Source organism: Rhododendron vialii, chromosome 8a, assembly GCF_030253575.1.
Source record: "Rhododendron vialii isolate Sample 1 chromosome 8a, ASM3025357v1".
Taxonomy (NCBI): domain Eukaryota; kingdom Viridiplantae; phylum Streptophyta; class Magnoliopsida; order Ericales; family Ericaceae; genus Rhododendron; species Rhododendron vialii.
In genome coordinates, this window is record NC_080564.1 from 14,369,182 (window position 1) to 14,390,226 (window position 21,045).

The window sequence follows — 21,045 nt, forward strand, 5'->3', positions numbered from 1 at the left end:
TTTTGTTCACCCCATGTCTAGCACAACGTCAATCCTTGATAGCGGTCCATAAGTTTGGACGTTTCTAGTGCCTCGGGATATATTCTAGATCAGAGTTTCAATGCGGCAGGCTAAAAAGAAGATAGCTGCTGTTGTGTAAAAGAGACAGTACAACAAATTTCTGGAGAGGAAGATAATAGAAGATAACAGATACTAGTACAAACAGAAGCAGCCTACAAAGTTCTGTGTTGTAAGATCTAAAACATATAATCTCTGTTTAGGTGTCCAGCGGGGTAAACAATGTTAGAAATGCACAACTCTCCGTCGTGTTGCATACAGAAACACTTGATCCGAGAAAGACTGGCTTCATTTTTGTTTCACTCCTATCAGATTGCGTCCAAGTTGAATTAACCACTACAAAGGTTTCAGAAATGGTTTCATACCAGGAAGGCTAAAAAGAGTTGTAAGCAACCCCAATCCAATTATGACAACATTGGCAACATCATCATCTCCCAGCTAGTAACTTCTTGGCATCTTTTTTTATAGGAACTTATTGGCATCTTTGCGGCTTTAACTTCCAGTAATTGCAATAAAAACACAAAAGTTGTATCTCTTACACAAGATAATAGAAGCTAAAACTCGAAACAACAAAAGGAAACAGGTAAGGAATGAAGGAACTAAGAAGAGATGGTATACAAAAGGGAAACATATTGTCACATATACCTCCAAACACAAAGAACATGGTTTTCTTTCCTCATGCTTTGCCCTTGGAATCAAATCCAGATCAAAGTCTAGAGACCTTTTTTCTAATAATTCTGTAAGAGACTTTGTTTTTTCCTTTTATCTTCAGTCAAGAGACTTTGTTGTTCAGCTAAAAAACTAACTATTGAGATTCCAAAACTAGACCTTACAAAAATAGGAACGCTCTCTAATTTTTGCTGGTAAGTGGGATCGGCAATTTAGAGAACCTTGGAGCCTGTAGTTAACTCATTCTAAAACGGAATGCTTGCTCACAATCTGGAAACTATAATCCCGAAAACTGCAGCAATATTGACAGAATTGGAGACTCTTGATTGGGGCGTTGAACTTTTGCTTCACCTGAACGAAGAACAGATGGTGTACAAATGCAGAACAAAAAAAAATTGAAAACTAATTCAAAACCATGACCAATGAAAAAAGCCCATATTCTCAAACTATAAAGCCGACTCTCCCTTTGAGGAGCACGTTGTCTCTCCATTTCCTCTCCCTCTACATCTCCATCAACGTTTAGTTCTTCCAGAGGCAATGCCATAAGTCCCCGGAATCTATTTTTGAGTTACTGATCCGAATGTTAGTCGCGCCTCAGAAATCTTTATCTAACGATTCGATACCAAGACCAAAATGACTCTTCTAGTTGGTAAATGAACACCCAAAGCTGCTAATAACAGTCGTTCGTGGGAAATATTAACTTATCAAGCAACAACTAGCAATAAGCATCACAAAAACTCATTCACTCTGCTTTGGGAACTTCAGAAACCCTTTAAAAACTCATTCATCTTCATGATACTCCTATAAACAATGTCATGCGTGACATGAAACTGATCCAAATTTATTTCATGAGGATGAGACAAATGATTTTCGTTCTTAGCAATTCAATAGATAGCCAGCGATCAAGAAATAACAGAAGTGGCTCAAGTCTATTGATTGAAATTCTGGGGGGTTGGTAGAGTAGGTTTTATAGAAAAATATGTTATTAAGACTATAAAACGGAGAACACCTTATACAATCAAGATCATCGCAACAGATTAGGGACACATAGGTAGTACCATTCAGAAACTATATGAATAAATATGAAAAGCTAGCATGGATTTTGAAATTTGACGGATGACAACAGATAAAATCCTGTGAATTCAATTTTGAACAGCCTACAACAGATATTCATGAGTCCATTCAAGGATAACAAGAAAACACAAAATGGGGGAGCAGGTGAAAATTGTTCTTGGAGGATGAATTACTAGCCTTATGGAGAGAATCGAGAGAAGTGAAACCTAAAACCTAAACACAAAACACACTGTAGACATAAATTTTGAACCGTAGAATTTACCCACACTTTGAAATCTATATCTCAAATATCCACTGTTCAAGCGAACAGTGTTGATTGTTTATATGTAGGCTCCTATTTCCGATTTGGATTTCAAATCGTTAATTACATACTACAAAAGTAAAACCTCCGATTAATGAAGAATAAAGAACATGAAACAGACTAGAATAAATTAATTTTATTGATGATTGAGGTTTAAAACCCTTGTTTACATCAAAACAGAGAATATTTGATACATTTAGAGGGATTGGAACCCTTTACCTATCACTTGGTATGCTTACTCTTACTGATCTTCAAAGTTTGCTGAAAATTGCAGGTGGTAGTGGGCGAGTAGGTTGTTTAGTGGTTGTAAATTGTAGTGGTTTTGCTTGAATGGAGTATATCTTCTCTCTCTGTATATTTTGTACGTTGAGGGAGAAGAGGTGTGTATAACTTTTATGTTTGGGCGGAGAGTGTGATGGTGAAGAGTTGAGAGTTTGGCGAAAAGTTGAGAGATGAGGTATGAAGTTTGAGATCTATTCCTTTGATGATGGACCTCATATTTATAGGGGCTTCCTTCATCAGATGCTTGGCCGCCAAATAATTACTTTGAATTTGAATAGTTGTTGCCAAAGGATAGGATGATATCATAGTCTCTTCAAATTTTGAATGTTGATTGCATCAGATGGCATCCATCTTGGAATATTCTTCTGCTTCCACAGAAGTGTTTCTTGGGCTCTACGTACCACCTGATTTGAGACTACGTGAATCCATATTTGGTTTGCAGGGCCTGCGAAATGTGGGCCTATATGGTTCAACCAAATATTTGATTTGTAGGCCTTGCGAAATATGGGCTTACATGATTCAATTGATTTGTAGTCCTGCTACTTCTTCTGCATGCTCATATACTTGTTAGGCTTGTCGGACCAACATGTGTTTGTTGATTTGCAGGATCGCTGGGTCAACATGCTTTTAGGCTCTTTATATGTCTTTTAGTCCGCAATCCCAACATATGATACATTGATGTTATCTATGTTACGCGGACTCGCCACTTTGGGGAAAGTACCCGTGTCGACACGACACGGTGCGGGTGTGGGATCCGCACGGGATTCATTGGAAAACAATCGGATACGTTCCAGAGAAGAAGAAGAACAAGAAGACAAGGGAGAAGGAGAAGAAGAAGTAAGAGGCGTAGCTTACTAGCTTGTTTTGTCGTCGAAGATCATTGAAAGAGACGTGGACGAACATCGTCGTCGTCGTCGGAGCAGATCGTTTCACCGTTGTCGTCGTTGAGTAGATAGTTGCCTTCGGAGGAAGAATCATCGTCGGCGGAGATCGATGTGTGAAAGCCGCCGTCGGAGGAGGAGCAGCAGATCGTCATCGAACCTCCTCCTGCTGCGTGGGAGAGAGAGAGAGAGAGAGTGTTTTGAATCTGATCTGCTTTTGGAGATTTTGACCGACATGTACTATGTACAGTATATATGTTTATATATATAAACTACACTAAGACCCTTATTGTTTATTAACATAACAGTTAACCCCCTCAAATTATTAACGAAACAATTATATAAAAAACATAAAAATATTTACTATAATTTTAATAATTAATTTTGTGCAAAGAAAATAATATTTTTGTGAGATAATTTTCATATATTTATATGAATAATATAAATATTTTTATTTATATATAACTATTCAGCGAATCCCCGAACCCGTGTCCAAATTCGGATACATATCCCCGAATCCTCTATTTTCAGCTTTGAGGTGTCCGACCCTTGGATATGTACCCGCACCCGATTCCCGTACCCGAGTCCGAGCAACATAGGATGTTATTCCTCAATCTTTGGTTGAAATTTATGCACCAACACACATGATCAAAACTTTTTCCTCCAATGAAAAAAAAGTGCATACACGCCATCGAAAGCATGAAAAACGGAAACACATGGGTAACTTAAATTTTGTAAAGGTCGTTCATCTGAAACGCATGGTTGTGAATTAGGGTGGCAATGTCGTTGCATTGGAAAGACATGTATCCCTCCTTAGTCCTTTTGAGAAAAGATCCTCACTGTCTTATGCTTAAATATACTCTCTCTTTTTTTGGGTTGAATTTTGTTTGTCAACTGAATAGTGGTGGCTCGATGATTTTATAGGCGTTCAGAAAATACTTTAGTTATACTTACTCTGTTAACCAACAATTGAGACGCAAGATCTTATATAATAATAATGTGTAGTGCAACTGAAAAACATAAGAATGCATACAATTGTCCTCACGAGTTTTCAATTTTGTAAGTCAAGCACCCGGCACATAAATCCACTAATATCCTAGGTTGGTATGGAACTTTTTTGAGATATATTATTCTTATTTCTTTCCTATAATTAGAATTATAATAAGATTTTTTTGTAATCCTCGATATGAATGAAAATTGTCCAAGTCCACGGGGATTCGCTTAGAAAAATCTTGAGTGGTACTATCAACAAAAATTCATTATAGAAGACGAATCTAGCAACGTAGTTCAATTTTTTTTAAAGAAATTTGTCCATAATTTCATAAACTAAACAAATAAAAATTTAATAGCAGTTAATGTTATGATCCTTATGGATACTAAATCAATACATTTGATACTATTATCAAAAGATTTTTTTTTCTCTCTTTTTTGCTTTAATTTTTATCGGTATGAGTGTGGGCCTTGTTTAGAAGCTAATGTTTTAGGTGTTCAACTATGAGTTACGTGAGACGAAGGGTGTTCGTAATATATTATGCACTGTGTTAAAAAAACCAAACATAAGATTACTAGTGGTAAATTTCCAAAATGAAAAAGTTTAGGGTGTTCAGCTGGACACCCATTCAATGTGCAGCCGCCACAGCGACTGAATACCAAAAATGCACAAACTTTTCTTTTGAAAAGCGAAACAAGCGCAGGGTGAGAAACTAGAGAGATCCAGCTACTTAGAAGCATGAAGGATTGGTAGACCAACCTGTGAGAGTGACCAAGTCCTCAAGCGATGGGCCCTTTCTGGCAAGTGATAGGACATTGGCAGAAGGGGGAGGGAGATTCAGGAGAGCATCTGATTCTTGAGAAGTTCTTCCATCTTTCCTTCCTCCACGAACTTCATAGTGTTCAAACTTACCAGACTAATGAGAAAGAAAAAATCACAAAATCATTAGAACGTGATAAGTATATTAATGCTTTGCCAACGTGCTTCAAACACATTTGAATGGAGCTTACCAGAAGAACGCTCCCTCTATCAGCAAAAGTGAGAATGTCAGCACAAGAAACAACACCAGGAGTCCAGGATAATCATTTTCCAAACCTCCTTGATTTGATCAATCAGTTCGAAGTAGGATTGACCCGTCACATCCCTGGGTGTCACGATAGAATAAAATTTAAGGTATAAGAACTCGTTAAAGACTTAAAGGTACTTCAGCCGTTCAGCACACACAACTAATAAGTAAAATCTGAAAGTGCTACTCACCCTTGCAAAGCAATCATGAAAATGCATTCTTATTATCCTAGCCGGAACTCTTTGATCTCCAATAGACAATGTTGTCAGAGATACGAGAAAGTGTATAGGGTGTTAATTATAACCCTAACACACATCACTGTTATTTAATACCTCGTTACATGACTTAGTTAAGCAATGTGGGACTAATGCATTCTATCAGACAAGTTTGCCATCATATTGGCTAAAATCCCCTCAGCATGAGGACATGACTCCCGGAAGTAATTATGTTTTAAACCATTTTCGTCGGCATCAACGCAGAGGATGGAGAAGTTGAATCGTAATGCAAGGAGCCAGGGCAGTCAAGATGCTTTTGATATCAACCCTGTAGAATTAACCCCAGTTCTGGACCCTTTTGGAGGTATGGGAGGACTCCATCTACTTATAAGGAACATTGAGAACTACTCTACTTCTTTAATGATAGGGAAAGTTGAAATACTTCAACCATAAGCTTTCTAAGAAAGATGTAAATCATACTCTCAAGTTTCCCACACCTCATACATCTAAAGAACAGCCTTGTGAGTAGTATTTGTCCCAAGTTTCCCACACCCCATACACCCAAAGAACAGCCTTGGGAGCTGAAACTACTCTTAGATGGAGTGGGCCTCCCTCTAATGCTGATTAGCTTCAGGCCTTCTACTTGTTCAACTAATCGCAGAGGGCCAAGTCAAAGAAGCCGTCACATAGTGTGATATCAGACACAGCTGTCGCCACAATATTAATGACTGGTGGCCTTCCAATTACTCTGTGATTAATGAGTTTTTTAGGATTCCAATCTCCGACACATTGCTCTCTAACATTTCCGAAGTTGTAGCCCTATGTTTCTGTATTCCCAACTTTTGGGGATTTACCCCTTCTTTTATGTTACTACTATTTTCCTATCAATTTAGAATAGTCAAATGGTAAACTATAGCCAGTCAGAGTTATGGACGAGCAGTTGGAGGTAAAAAGCTTCATGAAAGTGGCTTGTGAATGTAAAGGATGTGATCTGGCATGAGTGGATTTTCTTCTAACTCGAGAGTACTCTGGCAATGGAGAAGAGGAGGTCAATGATGACCTGGCCACTGACGAGGATCCACCTGATGAAGATGCGAATCTAGCTGTTTATGAAGATGGATTTTACTAGTCTAGTTTTGTAGATGTAGAATCAAGACCATTCAGAAAATGGGAAAGGAGAGGGATTTTGTTGATAGATTGGCCCATAAGAAAGCACAAGACCACAATATTACCCTCATATTTCAGGGTTCTTATTGTTTGACTAGCTCTAAAGACATCAGATTCAGTCTGGGGAAGGGAGTGGAACATAAGGTTGAAAATTGTTACCTGAAATGGGAGAAATTTGGAGGGGGATAGGGAACTATTTTTTCATAGCATTGTGGAGCTTGTGGTTCTCACGAATCAAAGTGGTTAAATCCTAATCAGGGTAATTTAAAAACGTGGTGGCTGCAGAAAATAATTAGTTACTGCTGAAATTTGTCGTTGAATTTTTTGGGGTTGTTCAAAAGAATTCAAGTTGTGGCTTAATTGGGTGTTGGGTTGAATAAAGTTGGTTCTTCAAGCGGTGGTGAAGTCCTCTAGTCTTGTCTTTTCTTTGATGTCATAGTGTCGTGTTATTTTGGTATTGTACCTATCATCCAAGTCTTCCAAGTAATGGGTATTTGGTTGTTGATTTCTAACCAACTCTGTTAGGGTTTAGAAAAGCATATGATTGGTCAGGCTTCTTGAGCCATATTTTTGGGATATTCATCCTCAACCATGATGTTCACAGTTCTCTTATCTATATCCTTATTAGCTTCTTGCAATCTTACTCAAGTTAATAAAGTCATTTTTCTTATCAAACACACACACTGAAGCTTAGCTTGGCTTGGCTGCTTTGAAGCCCTCTATGAGAATCATGCGAGCCGAGAGCGAGTAATAGTTACTCCTACTTACCCTAATGACCCTATGAAAAACTTCTTTTCACAAACCACATCAACTATTCAGTTACATGAGACAGAAAGTAAAGGACAAATAGAATTGTATGGCACGATACCTGATTGATACTGCCGCTGATGCATCAAAGTTGCATCCAATAGAAAGTACCTTAGAGGTAATATGGCAATGTGATTTGTCATTTCATATATTCGCAGTAAGAACTTACACCAGCTATTGTACACGGCTGTTATAACTTGTGTATTTGTAACTCAGAAATAAACATCGACAACAATGAGATCCCAGCTTCAATCACCAAAAATTACCACAAGAGCACTTCCCATCACTGAAATGGTGAAACCTCATGTTATCTCTAATTACAATCTCCCTGCCGGCAATCTGAGATGCACCACACATAACCGAGTGGCAATCCTCGCAAATTCGGAGATTCTTCACAATTCTAATGGTGCAACCGGCACTTGTGGAGAGCAGCCCAAATGCCAAAGCTAGCTTCTCACTATGAGTCATTAGTATGCGCTTCTTGTCTTCATCACTCACATCATAAGGAACGCAACTCAGATTTGGCTTGTACCCATGTAATTGTAATTTATTCACAAGGTCCTCCAACGCCTGCCTAATCTCTCTAGATTTCACATGGGTCACATCACCTGCAAAGAACTCATGTATTTCTCCTTTCTTTCCTTCAACCCAACTACTCCCAGGATCCTTCTTCAAGCCCTTTTCTCTCATCAATTTCCTTACCCTTGCAACATCGTCCCACCTTCTTGCTGAAGCATATATGTTGGAAAGCAAGATGTAGTTTCCAATGGCATTAGGCTCAAGCTCAAATAGATGGACAGCAGCAATCTCTGCAATGTCAGGATTTGCATGGATGCGACAAGCTCCAAGAAGTGCTCCCCACACACCCCCATGGGGATCCATTGGCATAGTTCTGACAAGCTCAAGGGCTTCTTCCAAGCACCCACCTCGCCCAAGGAGATCAACCATGCAAGCATAGTGATCTGCAGTTGGTGTAACACCATAAGATTTCTCCATCGTAGCAAACCAATGCCTACCATGCTCAACCATACCTGCATGGCTACAAGCTGTGAGCACCCCAATAAAAGTAACCCCATTGGGTCTTATATCCGTCTTCACCATCTCATGAAACAACTGAACTGCAGCATTCGCACGCCCATGCATTGCGAACCCAACAATCATTGAACTATAAGAGAACACGTTCCTTTCTCTCATATTATCAAACACCTTAAACGCTTCATCCACACTCCCACACTTGGAGTACATATCTACCAATGCAGATCCAATGACAACATTATTGGTTGGCCCATATCCAGATTTCTCGGCAACATGCCTAACCCAATTTGCATACTTAGTCGCACCCAGTTGAGCACAAGCTGATATGACACCAACCAACGTAACTTCATCCGTTTCAATCCCCGCATCCTGCATCCTGTCGAAAAAACACAACGCCTCCCTCGGCCTAGCGTTTTGCGCGAAACCGGTGACCATTGCCGTCCATGCCACCATATCCTTCAAAGGCAGCTCATCAAACAACCTACCCGCCGAATCCATATCTCCTCTCCTCGCATACCCAACAATCAACGAGGTCCACGAAATAACATCCCTATCAGGCATTTCATCAAACACCTTACGCCCACAATCCAAAAACCCGCATTTCACGTACATATCAATCATAGTATTACCAACATACAAGTCAGATGCAAACCCACCAATCATTATAGTCTGACCATGTATCTGCCTGCCCAAATCAGCATCAAGAGCAGCAGCACAAGCCTTGAGCAGAGCAGTAAAAGTAAACGAGACAGGAACTGTCCCAACTCTTCTCATAGAATTGTAGAGAAGTATAGACTCGTTCAAGGGTCGTTGAAAGGAGTAACCACGGATCAAGGAAGTCCATAGAAAGGGGTTGGGTTGTTTGACCTGTTGGAAAGCGAGGCGAGGGTATGGGTCCATTGGGACATTGAGTTTGGTGAGGGTGCGAATGAGCTTGGCGAGGAGGAAGCTGGATTGGTGGAGGCCGTGGCGGATGATTTGGGCGTGGACTCGTTTGATGTGGTTGAGATTGGTGCAGTGGTGCAGAAGAGAGATGAGTTGGGATTCTAGGAGCTGCTTATTAGTAGTGTGTCGAGAGATGGGAATGAAGGAGATGCTTCGTGTGGTTTGTGCGCAGAGTGTGTGAGACGGGGCAACCATTACGCTGTTGTCTAGACTCACTCTCGCACCCGCTGCGAAACAGACGACATATGGAGAAAGTGAGAGAGAGAGAGAGCAGAAGATGTTCGCGATTGTAAGCACTGAGAGCAGAAAACAGCGAGCTTTTAGAATGTTTCGTTTCTTGGGTTTCAAACGACTTCGAATCAAACTCGAGCTCAACGAAATTTTGACGAGTTAAGTTCGAGCCGAACTTACTCAAAATATTAAATATTTTTGCTAATCATAGGTTTATAATTGCAAATAAATTTTTAATTTTGTAAAAAATATGCTCAAGGGGAAGTACAAAAAGTTTAACGCACGACAGGACGTAAATAGTCGACTGAAGAACGTAAATAGTCGACTGAAGAAGCTGCTCCAGTTGCAACTTGCAAGCGAAAGCATCCACACTTCATTAAGCCATTAAGCTCGTTGCCATCTCTTTGCTTTTCAGGCTTTCCAATGGGAAGCCTGTGATGAAACTGCTATTGCTTCCTGTCCTAAGCAAGAGAGTGATTTCAGACTTTTTGACCGACCGCTCATCTATAATGCTATATTGTACGTTTGCGAGCCTAATTAAGAATATCATCAGGTTTAGTTTCGGCGTATTAAGTCAAGTCTCGAATAATTCACGAACGACTCGTTGATTTACAGCCCAATCCACGATAGGCATCCATCTATGTTTATTTCGTAATTTGGGAAAACCTGGAGGGTGTAACTGCAATTACAAGAATATAGAAGAGAAAAATGAGTCACAAGAAAATAATCATGTCTTCGCTCTTCGGGAGCTCCGGATTCTCTCCTTCAAGGTTCTCTCTCTCTCTCTCATGCACATAGCTATTGTATTGTTATTGTTTATCTCCCCGCGAGCAGTTTATGTGTTCAATTTCTGTTCTACTTGTAAATTTGAGTTAAAAGCCTCAAATATCCTTCCCCACTTCTCTTCTCAAACTTATATCAAAAACTTTTACCCAAATTCTTAATGGTGGATTAATCACTGACGGGCCTATCCGTCATTAATCGCCGATTACTAAATATGCACCTATTAATTGCTCGAAGGTTGCCTTCCGCCGGACTAGCGCCTAGGTACTTTTAAAACATTGCAAATGCTTTATAGCTTTTGCTTAAATTCTTTTTCCCCTTGAGATGTTTCGTATCAAATAAGGCTTTATATGTGGAAATTGAGTAGCAGGCTAGAACTGCTGTAAGACTCGAGAAAATGTTTGCCCCGCTTTTCCTTAAAGTACGCTCAGATAGCGGTCTCGGTGTAGTTATGGTTCTGGTGAATTTGCATATGGATCAGTACATTACGATCATGAGATTTGGGTTTAAAATTTTATGATAGTATTCCAGAGATTATTCTCTCTCTTCGTAGTTTTCCCGAGATTGAAATGCTTGATATATGGTAGTTGTGCATTGGTAATTTATGGAAGTTAGGGAAGTTGTAACGACCTTTTCATCAACTGGTTATTGTTTTGAGGATCTTGCCAAGAGAAGAGGACCTTTTCCATCCGATTCTCCTCAAACCCTCTGGTAGAACCACCTTTGAAAACCAGCTTGCTAGAGGAGGATGCCCTAGAGCGTACATACACATATAGATAAGCCCGTACGTAGCCTATATCGGGCATTGCCATCATGTCAGATTAATGCACAGTTGGAATTTCTTGTTCCAAAAGCAGTCTAAATAAGAAAAACAATTGTTGAAATTTGTTGCCGAACAACGTTATCCAATTGAACAAGTTCTTTTCATCTAATTTTTCTTATGTTATCCAGGTGTCATTCAGTGTTTCCGTGAGATCTTTTATGCAAGAATGTATTTTAGATTTGGTTACTGATCTTTCTGGAAGCTGACCTATAATTTCTGCTGCAGGTAAGAGGGCAGATTACTGAAACCGGGTTTACAGTGTGAGTGCAAGGAATTGTTTTACTGGAGTAGAAGGTCATCATGTTTGCAACTGCAATTAGGTATATTGCCAAGAAACCGAAGCCAAAGATGAAACCGATAGAGCTCAAAACGCCACCAGAGCAGACACAAACCATCACTAGAGTTATATTTGATGTTTTAAAGGAGCATGGTCCTCTCACAATCACAGACACCTGGGAACGATTGAAGGTAGCCTCCAATTCTGCTCTCATATTCTTATTTTCATGGCTATTTCGATTCTGACATTTTTTGTTTGTACAAATTCTAGCAATGGGTTATGCTTCTTTCTCCAGTTTAGTGTTTTAACAGAATTTGAGAAAAGAAGGAAAAAAGAATCTAGAAGAAAGTCAATTAATCTCAATCTAAGAAAGTAAGGCTCATTTTGAATACTGCATTACCTTCCCTTATTTACTTCCTTTTTCTGTCCTCTTGGTGTCAATGATTTCAACAATGGATTATATATTTTCTGTACTTTTTACCTCAAATATTTCAGTGATTTCAACAATGGATTATATATTTTCTTCATTTCTAATAATTACTTTTTGAGAAGAAAATGGATGCATGTTGATAAACAAAATTTAGTTTACCTTCTGTCATGAATGCATTATCGGCGAAATGTGTGTGAGGCAGTTTGGGCACGTAGATAATCATGCTCTGTCAGACACTTGAAGTGGTGCCATGGCTCCTATAGTGGTATTGTCATCATTCGTAGCTCCATTTGACGCCTTTCCTTTACCCATGACAAGGCTTCTGCATCTTCCATTATCTGGTTATTTAGGCTGCATCTGGTTTACGATTATTGGAGCCTGGAAAATGGTTTAAGAGATTCCCCTTACATTCTTTGCTGCACGAGGGGATTAAAGTGACTGTATTCTCACATGTTATGAGTTTTATCTTTAAATCTCGTCGACTGAGAAATGAAGGTTGTACATGATTGCGATCCTTTCTGAACGAATGGCTAGATTTGCTAGAATACTCACTGTGGCTAGATTCTAGAATACTCACTATACCTCTTAGACCGCTTGCTAAATGCATTTCAAGCATCACCTGTACTTGGGTTTGGTTTCAATGAATTAATTTACTCAAACAAAAAAGGATGTTTGAGCCATTCGGGGTGGTCCAAGCCCAGCAAAGAATATCTTCTAGTCAAGAGATACCCATGGCAGGACCAAGTAATCCGTCTTTGTGTGCGGCTTGCTTCCTCTTCTTCCTTTCCAGTGAATAGACTTCAAGTCTTCGAGAGGTTGTTCCCCACCAGAGGTTTGAACTTAAAAACATAACCCTCATTTGAAACCAAAATGCATTTCAATAATGCTGCAATACGCTTACTTAAGTATTTTAGGATTGAGAAACAAGATTTGCAAAGTGGCTTAATGCCACATTATTGTTTGTTTTTTGTTTGATCATATGGCACATTAATGTTTGACAGAAGGTTCTTGTTCTTAATTTTTTGTTGCTGCCGGATTCTGCAATAGTTATGGGTAATGCACATCCCCATATTCCTCTTATCATCAATGTGTTGCGCTATACGTCATCAATACCACACCTTCTAGTATAAGAAGCACAGCTATGCACCATCATTTAGCTGCAATTTTGCCTCAAGTCCCATCTTTCATTCCTACATTAAACAAATTGAACCCTTTCTACGCCCCGCCTTAAACTGCCATCTGAGTCCTCAGTCATAACACATTCCCTGGTCCAACAAGAGAGTAACGTATAGAGAAGGCATGTTGCTATGTACTGCCTCCATTTGTGTGGTTCCAATCATGTTTATAAATGGCTCTACAAGATAATCATGATGATTGTTGCATTGCAATTCATTCTGTGAATGATGCATTTGGTGAAAATTGGTTTAGGTATTTATATTTCCAGTTACTTGTTTCCGACAATTTTTTTTAATTATTTATCTTCCATGAATCTTTATGTGAACTGACTAAAATGTAATTCTAACATGTTCAGGAAGTTGGTGTGAGAGGGCTGACAGGCAAAAGGCACATGAAAACAATTCTTAGATGGATGAGGGAGAGGCAGAAACTTAGGCTAATTTGCAACCACGTAGGTCCCCACAAGCAATTTCTGTATACAACGTGGTTCACCAAACCCAATACCAAGCAGGCAAGGCCGGGAAATGTTTCTTCTCAACCGAAACTCCCATGATCTTCATGGATTACTAGCTGAGAAGCTTCTTTATTTGAACCCTGCCTGAATCATGTCGTGGAAAGTGTTGTTTTGTTTCTGTTCTCGTTTTGACGTAAGCAGAATTTAGACATTAGGATGATGTTTTTGGCATCAACATTAGGATGATATTGAACTAAAGGTTTTTTATCCCAAAGTATTTAGAGCTTTTCCACCCACCTCTCAACATGTACACAGAATTTAAAGATTGAGTGTTGCTATATGTACCGACCACGGGGAGGGAAAACGTACCGACGGCCGCCGGCGGGCCGTCTCCGGCCACCGGACGGCCGATCCGAGCCGTTCAAAAATTCTAAAAAATAAAACCGAGGGGGTCAACGCGTGAATCAAGGGCATCCGAGGTGTTTAGGGTGCTTGATCAAAGCACCCTTTTTTCGTGTATATATGTATGTGTACATATATACACGAAAAAAGGGTGCTTTGATCAAGCACCCTAAACACCTCGGATGCCCTTGATTCCCGCGTTGACCCCCTCGGTTTTATTTTTTAGAATTTTTGAACGGCTCGGATCGGCCGTCCGGTGGCCGGAGACGGCCCGCCGGCGGCCGTCGGTACGTTTTCTCTCCCCCAATGGTCGGTACTCATAGATTTTTCGTTAAAGATTAGGAGGATGTTTAAGTAAGGCATCTCTTACTCATTTTCCATTTTGTGGAGACTCATAATAGTAGTAGTATTTTGTAAAAAAATTAAAGTTTAGAAATTTTACTATTCTGTATTCACGTGAATTTCAGAATACATCTTATTTCTATTTTTCAAAACTTCCTTCTGAAATTTTCATCTAATTCTTCATTTTCATTTGGTAATTAGACATGATCAACAATTGTGTAAATTTATAGAAACATTAGATTTGTGAATAAAAATTAGTATTGAAATGGATCTTAAAGGCGTATAGTAGTTAAGTTCTATTTTGGAGAATTAACTGGGAACACGTTTGGAATCCATTCATATCCAGTTTTGTGGGATTGGGTGTCCGTTTTATAGTCCTAACTCCTACCCATAGTGTCATTTAAATCTTGCCGGCCGAGTCATACAAAATTCAAAGACTGTCGGCCAAATAAATAAAATTCAATGACGGCCACCAGTGGTTCTACAATTCAACTTAATGAGATTGCTGCTCTACTCTGCAGAGCAACCACTCAAAAACAAATTCGAAGAAGGGGAAAAGAGATTTGAGGAAGAATTCGGGTAACATCGTTCAGAAACTTGCCTGATATCACGTTTATAAAAAAGAAAATATGGTCTCCTACGCGTACAACCAACCTTTCCCAAACTCTATAATCGTGGGAGCTCATTCACTCGGTGGCCCTTTTCTTATGAGTTGATTTAACTCATAGATGACAGGTTTTAAAGAAATCACGGCAGAAGAAATCACAATATCACTGCATTCAAAAACAATCGGGCCAGATCTGAATAAATGGTCGCCAGCCTCTGATGAATTCTAGGCTACAAAGTAAAAAATCAAATATGTTCTAGTAGAACAAACTGCTAGAAGTTGTTCACAACATCAATCATTTTCCAGTATAGACATTCTCTCTACAAACAAGGTCCCAATACTCACTGCATGCCTACATATCATGGCATCACAATTTCGAACTCTATGATACCACCTAAATATATAATATATGGCATCTACTCTTTACTCTCTTATAAAAACACGCACCAGCTTACCACAAATACACAAAGAAGCTTCTAATAACTCGTTCACAACATCAAGCTTATGCACTAGCAACTAGAATATTGTTTTCCTACTTACATTTCCAGCTCTTTCATAAGAGTTTGAAAAGGTCAATGGCTTTGGGGGTATGGGCACAACTTTAAGCTATACCAGCCGAGCTTTCATGTCATAATAACTGACCAACCATATAGCATATAGTAATATTTTGCTGAGAGAACCAATGCACGGCCGGCTGGTAATAGAAGTCTCTGCTTGTTAGTGAAAGGGTCGGGAGGTGTTTAAGAATGTTTGTGGTTCTGTGCCTTTCGCAGAACTTCCCCAAGAACAGCATCAATTCTATGTGCCATGTGGCATTCTAGGAACATCAACTTCACCCTTTCATAACCCCTCTTTCCCATTGTAAGCCTCCTCTCAACATGAGTGGCAAGTTTGACAATGCTTTTTGCAAGAGGAGTAATGCCTTCTTTCCCGATTGGATGCAGCAAACCTGTGAATCCGTGCACTACAATCTCTGTAGTGCATCCTGCTGATGTTCCCTGGCATGTGTCGCACAAAACATGCATATGACAAGTAAATGTGAAGAGAAAAATTAAGGTTGCAAACATCGATGAAAAGAGGGCAACCTACTAGCCCCCAACAATAACATTAATTCTAGTTCAGAACCTTGCAAAAAAACAAACCAAAGTCAATTTTCTTCTTTCTACAAAAATACTACACATCCAAAAACAGTTTGCATAAGGTTAATATTGGGTAATTTGTGGACAGTAAAGATGCAATATTAAACAAATGAGAGTCAACATACCTGGGAATTCTGAACAAGGACATCAATAGCAGCTAAATAAGGGGCTTCGGTCAGTTTTATTTACAAAATGGACATGGTTATGGATTTTCTTCTATGCCACGAAGTTTCGAAATTCTGACTCAAACTTGGTCTGTGCAGCGATGCCACTTCCTACAATAACTGCATACAACAACAGCACCGGTAATTTCTGTTCTTGGACAATTGGATACTCTCATAAAATGCACGGAGAAATAAATCTTGGCCTTTTCCACGTGAAACACCTGCCGTTCAAAACATTATGTTGATCAGAAAATATATATGTCTAAAGTATCAGCAAACACATAGCTAGATATTAGCACAGGAAATAGCTACGAAAGAGGATTGCTTAGCAGCCTGCATTATGCATCCTTTTGGACAAACTGACGTATTTTTTAAACCAATGGCATTTGAACATATAAGTGCATGGAGGAGTTACTCGATCTATCAATGCAGGTAACAGATTTCTACTAATGTGCAAATCTACAGCTAGCGAATATGAATGGATAAAAGGCATTCTACAGGTAAAGGCATACTGTTTATGAGAGCAAAGACTATCTTCATTTGTTACTCCAAGAGACTCACGAACGTGCTCACGCAAAACCGTTTTCGCTCCATTATCTTCAGCAACATCCATTAGTTCCTTGCTATTGCCGAGGTGAACAACACAAGTCTCAGGCATTTTAATCCTACATAGAAAGGATAATCACCATTGATCAAACAACAATTTTATCAAAACAAGGCGAAAGATGAACTAAGCCACATATATATGATCATGTTTTGCCCTATTATGTGGAGATTGCTAAGTGAACCCTTCTCCAATGAAGTATCCACAGCCATGGGTAGCAAATACAGAAAGAAACAAATACAACTTGCCATTGTTATTGGAGGCTTACTTCAGCCGCTCTTGAGTCCTGTTCATCCAGTATTCTGCTGTTACATGTGAATCGATCATAGCACCATGCCACCAGCAACCAAAGGAAGGTGCTTAACGTACTCCATTTTGAAGTAATGACCTCACATTTCAGGAATCCACCACAACATCTTCGGGAGAACTCGGGGAACATTTTCCTTGAGAACAGCATCCAGCCACTTTGCAGCAACTAAGGAATTTTCCTCCCCGAGTACCCACCCACAGCCATGCATTTGACAGGCATCAACAAAGAGAAAAGTTTCAGAACAGAGTAACAATAGTGCACAAATGGACTAGGCTGCCAGGAAAGAAATGTTAACCTATGAGGGCTTTGTCTTGTCACCAATTTTGCCTCGCCACGGGTGATAAGGAAAGAAACATCAGTGAACAACATCCAACACACAAAAAAATCATCCCACTAATAGGCATTTTTAGTGTAATTTACCTAAAAGAAAATAGTAATAAAATAAAATAAAGGTATCACCAAAAGTTGGGACCTCCAAAACCTAGGGCTACAACTTCGGGAATGTTAGAGAGCAATGCATTGTAGCTTGGAATCCTAAAAAACTCATTAATACTATTTTCCTTAGAGTAATCGAAAGGCCACCTGCATACAGTCATTAATATTGTGCACCTACCTGCATTTAAATATGGAAAGACCATTGGTAAAGTCACGCATTTGAAAACAAGAGTTGACTAAGAAGCTTGAAGATACTACACAGGCAAGGCAAAAGAACATTCATAGGCAGTCCCTAAATGAGGAAGAGGAGACATTGATCGACTCTACAGTGCAGACCAAATGCTCGGGAATCAAAAGGAGATCATCCAAATCGTGGATGACCATGTCAGTTAGAACAATCCGCTTGGAATTGCTTCTTCACCGCACGATGAGCTAAGTGCTTTAGTTGCACTTCTCTACTACCATTTATTGTTCAAAAAATCAGATGAGAAAGAAATGGACAGGTCTAATAAACTTATCACCAAGGAAACGCATAGGGTCAACAAAGAAATGGACGAGTTTAATAATTTCCTTTCTTCACTAGAGACAAGTGACATTTAGAAATTCTAAATGAGTAGCCAAATTCTCAGACACAGCATGAGGAGCAATGTCCCGAATGACCTCCATAATCCTAGCCACATCAGGCTACAAAGGGGGAGAAGGAGGCAGCGGAGGGGGAGGAGGATGAAGGGGAATTGCACCGTGCCAATACCAGAACTGCGTTCGATAGTTAGAGAACAATTCCTCAGTACTCCCCCTAGATCAACACAAAAAAAAAATCTCTAAATAGTTACTTCTTATTTCCCTCGGCAGTGTTGCACCGAGTTGTTACTTATACACATAACGTGAGCTTCTGCGACTTATTGCACTCCTTATATGTTGGGACACATGAATAGTTACTCGGACCTGGACCAAATCCTGCAACAAGAAGTACCCAATGTATATATTATCCAAATCAAATATTTCTCAATTAGGGGGTTTTTTTCCACATAATAAGATTGTTTGAAAAAAATCACTAGATTATCGTCACTATCCAAAACATGAATAATGCTAGACCCTAGCACAGCTTCTATGATGAAATAGGCATCACGTCCGAAATCGAGGTAAGTAGTGGAAGATATAATAAACATCACCACCTAAAATCCTTAAATTCCACCCCGCATCTTGAGGACTGACTCCATGCGCAATAACCCAAATTGTAAAAGTATTGAATCTTGCATTACTTGTCATTTAAAAAACACATCTCTAATTTAACCCCAAAAGTAGGAGTTTAAACAATTAACCGCAAATGCATTGAGAATTCCAAAACTACTAATCATCAAGTCAGTAATACTCCATCTTAACTTCCACGGCACAATAACCACTCCAATCTCAAAAGTTTACCCACACATATTTTCTTTTTCCCAAGCTTCCCATAACTCCACAAATCGTACTGAATTAAACTTTCAAATAACCTCAGGTGCAGTCTAGCACTTTACTATCTAATCACCAAACAAATTGTTATAAACCCCTTCTATAGACTCTAACCAGCCCGAATGCTCACATTATGATATAGCCATAGCCCATTACATGGCCTTTCAAATCAAGCGGCCGTAACCTTACCAAAACCTATCCATTTATTGTCAAGTTCTCAAAAACCGAATTCCTACCACAACGATTAGAAAAACCCAATATTTCAATAAAAAACTATTCCCACTTTAAAACAAGTCTTTCATTTTTTCTATCGGAATTATCAATATTCTTACCACTATTAGAAAATACCCTCCGATAGAAAAAACAAGTCTTAGACAATCATTATTATTGACCCCTCCTAACAAAAAATAACCAGGTCTCAACTAAGATACCAAGTACAAAAATATTGGACCAATCAAAAAGCAACAATTCAAGAGTATACAGGATGTAGCGAGCATTATAAATAACAAAATCATAGCACACTCACATTATTAAACTAGCCCATCCTCCATACGAAATTGAAGCAATCCTCTCAGTTACGTTCTTAAATCAATTTCCAAACGTACAATCACAAATACAAGTTCTTCAAATTAAACACCACCACAGTTCAACTACATTCAGTCAATAAGGTATGCATAAACTATGTGTGATTATCCCAATAATATAGAAAACAACTTGTTACATTCTCCTCCAATAACCTATCCGGGAAAAAATGATGTCCCTACAACTGTGTCGCCCGAGGACTATTAACTACTAAATACTATTTTTTATATCGATACACGCTTAAACACCCGCTCGGGCCCGAAGGCAATGCAATTCAATCACGGAAAGAGAGACCAGCCTATACACAAATAAATCACAAACAAATACCAATCTAGAGTATAGACTAAATTACCAAATCTATTACAACCAAATAAGTCTTAACACCAGTCATTGCCTTACTTTTGTTGGCCCAATAGCACCCAAACTCCTAGCCTCCATAAAAAAAGATATAAACAGAGTTCTAAGAGGGAAAGCTATTGTTTTCACTCCAACAAACAACAAAACTATCCACTCCACTATGCACACCAACACCGCATCACCACATGCACGTAGCACCGCATCACCACATGCACGTAGCACCGCATCACCACGCACAGTTGCAACCACCACTTTCATGTGCGCGCGCGCTCTCTCTCTCTCTCTTTCTCTCTCTCTCTCTCTCTAAAATAGAATTAGCCCAACCCAAGAAAATGTAACTCGATCACAGAAAAAAAGACTAGCCTGTACACAAATAAATCATATATAAATACCAATCTAGAGTCTAGTCTAAATTACCTAATCCTATTTCTAACACCTAAGTCTAAAACTAGACCGCACATCTCAAACTTTACCTCCCAATACTAAATCACAGAACACGCCCAAAATCTACCAGTCATTGCCTAACTTTTATTAACCCAATAGCACCCAAACTCCTAGCCTCCATATAAAAAGATATAAACAGAGTTCTAAACGGGCAAGTTATTGATTTAACTTCGACAAACCCACAACTTATGAACTCCACTATGCATACCACCACCGCATCACCACCACACGCACGCAGCACCACGCAGTCACAAGCACCACCTTCGTGCGCTCTCTCTCTCTCTCTCTCTCTCTCTCTCACACACACACACACACACACACACACACACACAATCACCCAAATATAATAACATACACCAATGTCCAACGCCGGGGTTTGTCCATTCCGAAAATATATAATAAACATCACCACCTAAAATCATTAAATTTCACCCCGCATCTTGAGGACCAACTCCATGCGCCCTAACCCAAAATGTAACACCATAGAATCTTGCATTAAAATATTCCTTGTCATTTCAAAAACACATCTCTAATTTATCCTCA

At 39.3% G+C, this 21,045-nt stretch overlaps 2 protein-coding genes and 1 pseudogene across 6 annotated transcripts; 1 reads left to right on the forward strand and 2 right to left on the reverse strand.

The window, feature by feature from the left end:
• Window positions 1–92: 92 nt before the first annotated feature.
• LOC131336144 (pentatricopeptide repeat-containing protein At5g44230) lies at window positions 93–9,874 on the reverse strand. Of its 5 annotated transcripts, none has more exons than XM_058371862.1 (4): window positions 7,583–9,874; window positions 5,266–5,399; window positions 5,015–5,171; window positions 93–1,077 (listed from the first exon to the last, which is right to left on the reverse strand). In XM_058371862.1, exon 1 carries the CDS (start codon window positions 9,683–9,685, stop codon window positions 7,763–7,765), a length of 1,923 nt encoding a protein of 640 aa, XP_058227845.1. In that variant the 5' UTR covers window positions 9,686–9,874; the 3' UTR covers window positions 93–1,077; window positions 5,015–5,171; window positions 5,266–5,399; window positions 7,583–7,762. The 5 variants fall into 5 exon arrangements, with proteins under 5 accessions (XP_058227845.1, XP_058227847.1, XP_058227844.1 ...); XM_058371864.1 differs by having other exon boundaries at window positions 5,015–5,146; window positions 7,572–9,874; XM_058371861.1 differs by having other exon boundaries at window positions 93–547; window positions 7,572–9,874.
• A 504-nt stretch (window positions 9,875–10,378) lies between these two features.
• Window positions 10,379–13,960, forward strand: LOC131336145 (uncharacterized). The gene is made up of 3 exons (XM_058371865.1): window positions 10,379–10,491; window positions 11,553–11,795; window positions 13,566–13,960. The coding sequence occupies exons 2-3, from the start codon at window positions 11,628–11,630 to the stop codon at window positions 13,761–13,763; spliced, it is 366 nt and encodes a 121-aa protein (XP_058227848.1). The 5' UTR covers window positions 10,379–10,491; window positions 11,553–11,627; the 3' UTR covers window positions 13,764–13,960.
• A 1,249-nt stretch (window positions 13,961–15,209) lies between these two features.
• Window positions 15,210–19,421, reverse strand: LOC131336146 (uncharacterized; annotated as a pseudogene).
• Between the last annotated feature and the right edge of the window lie 1,624 nt (window positions 19,422–21,045).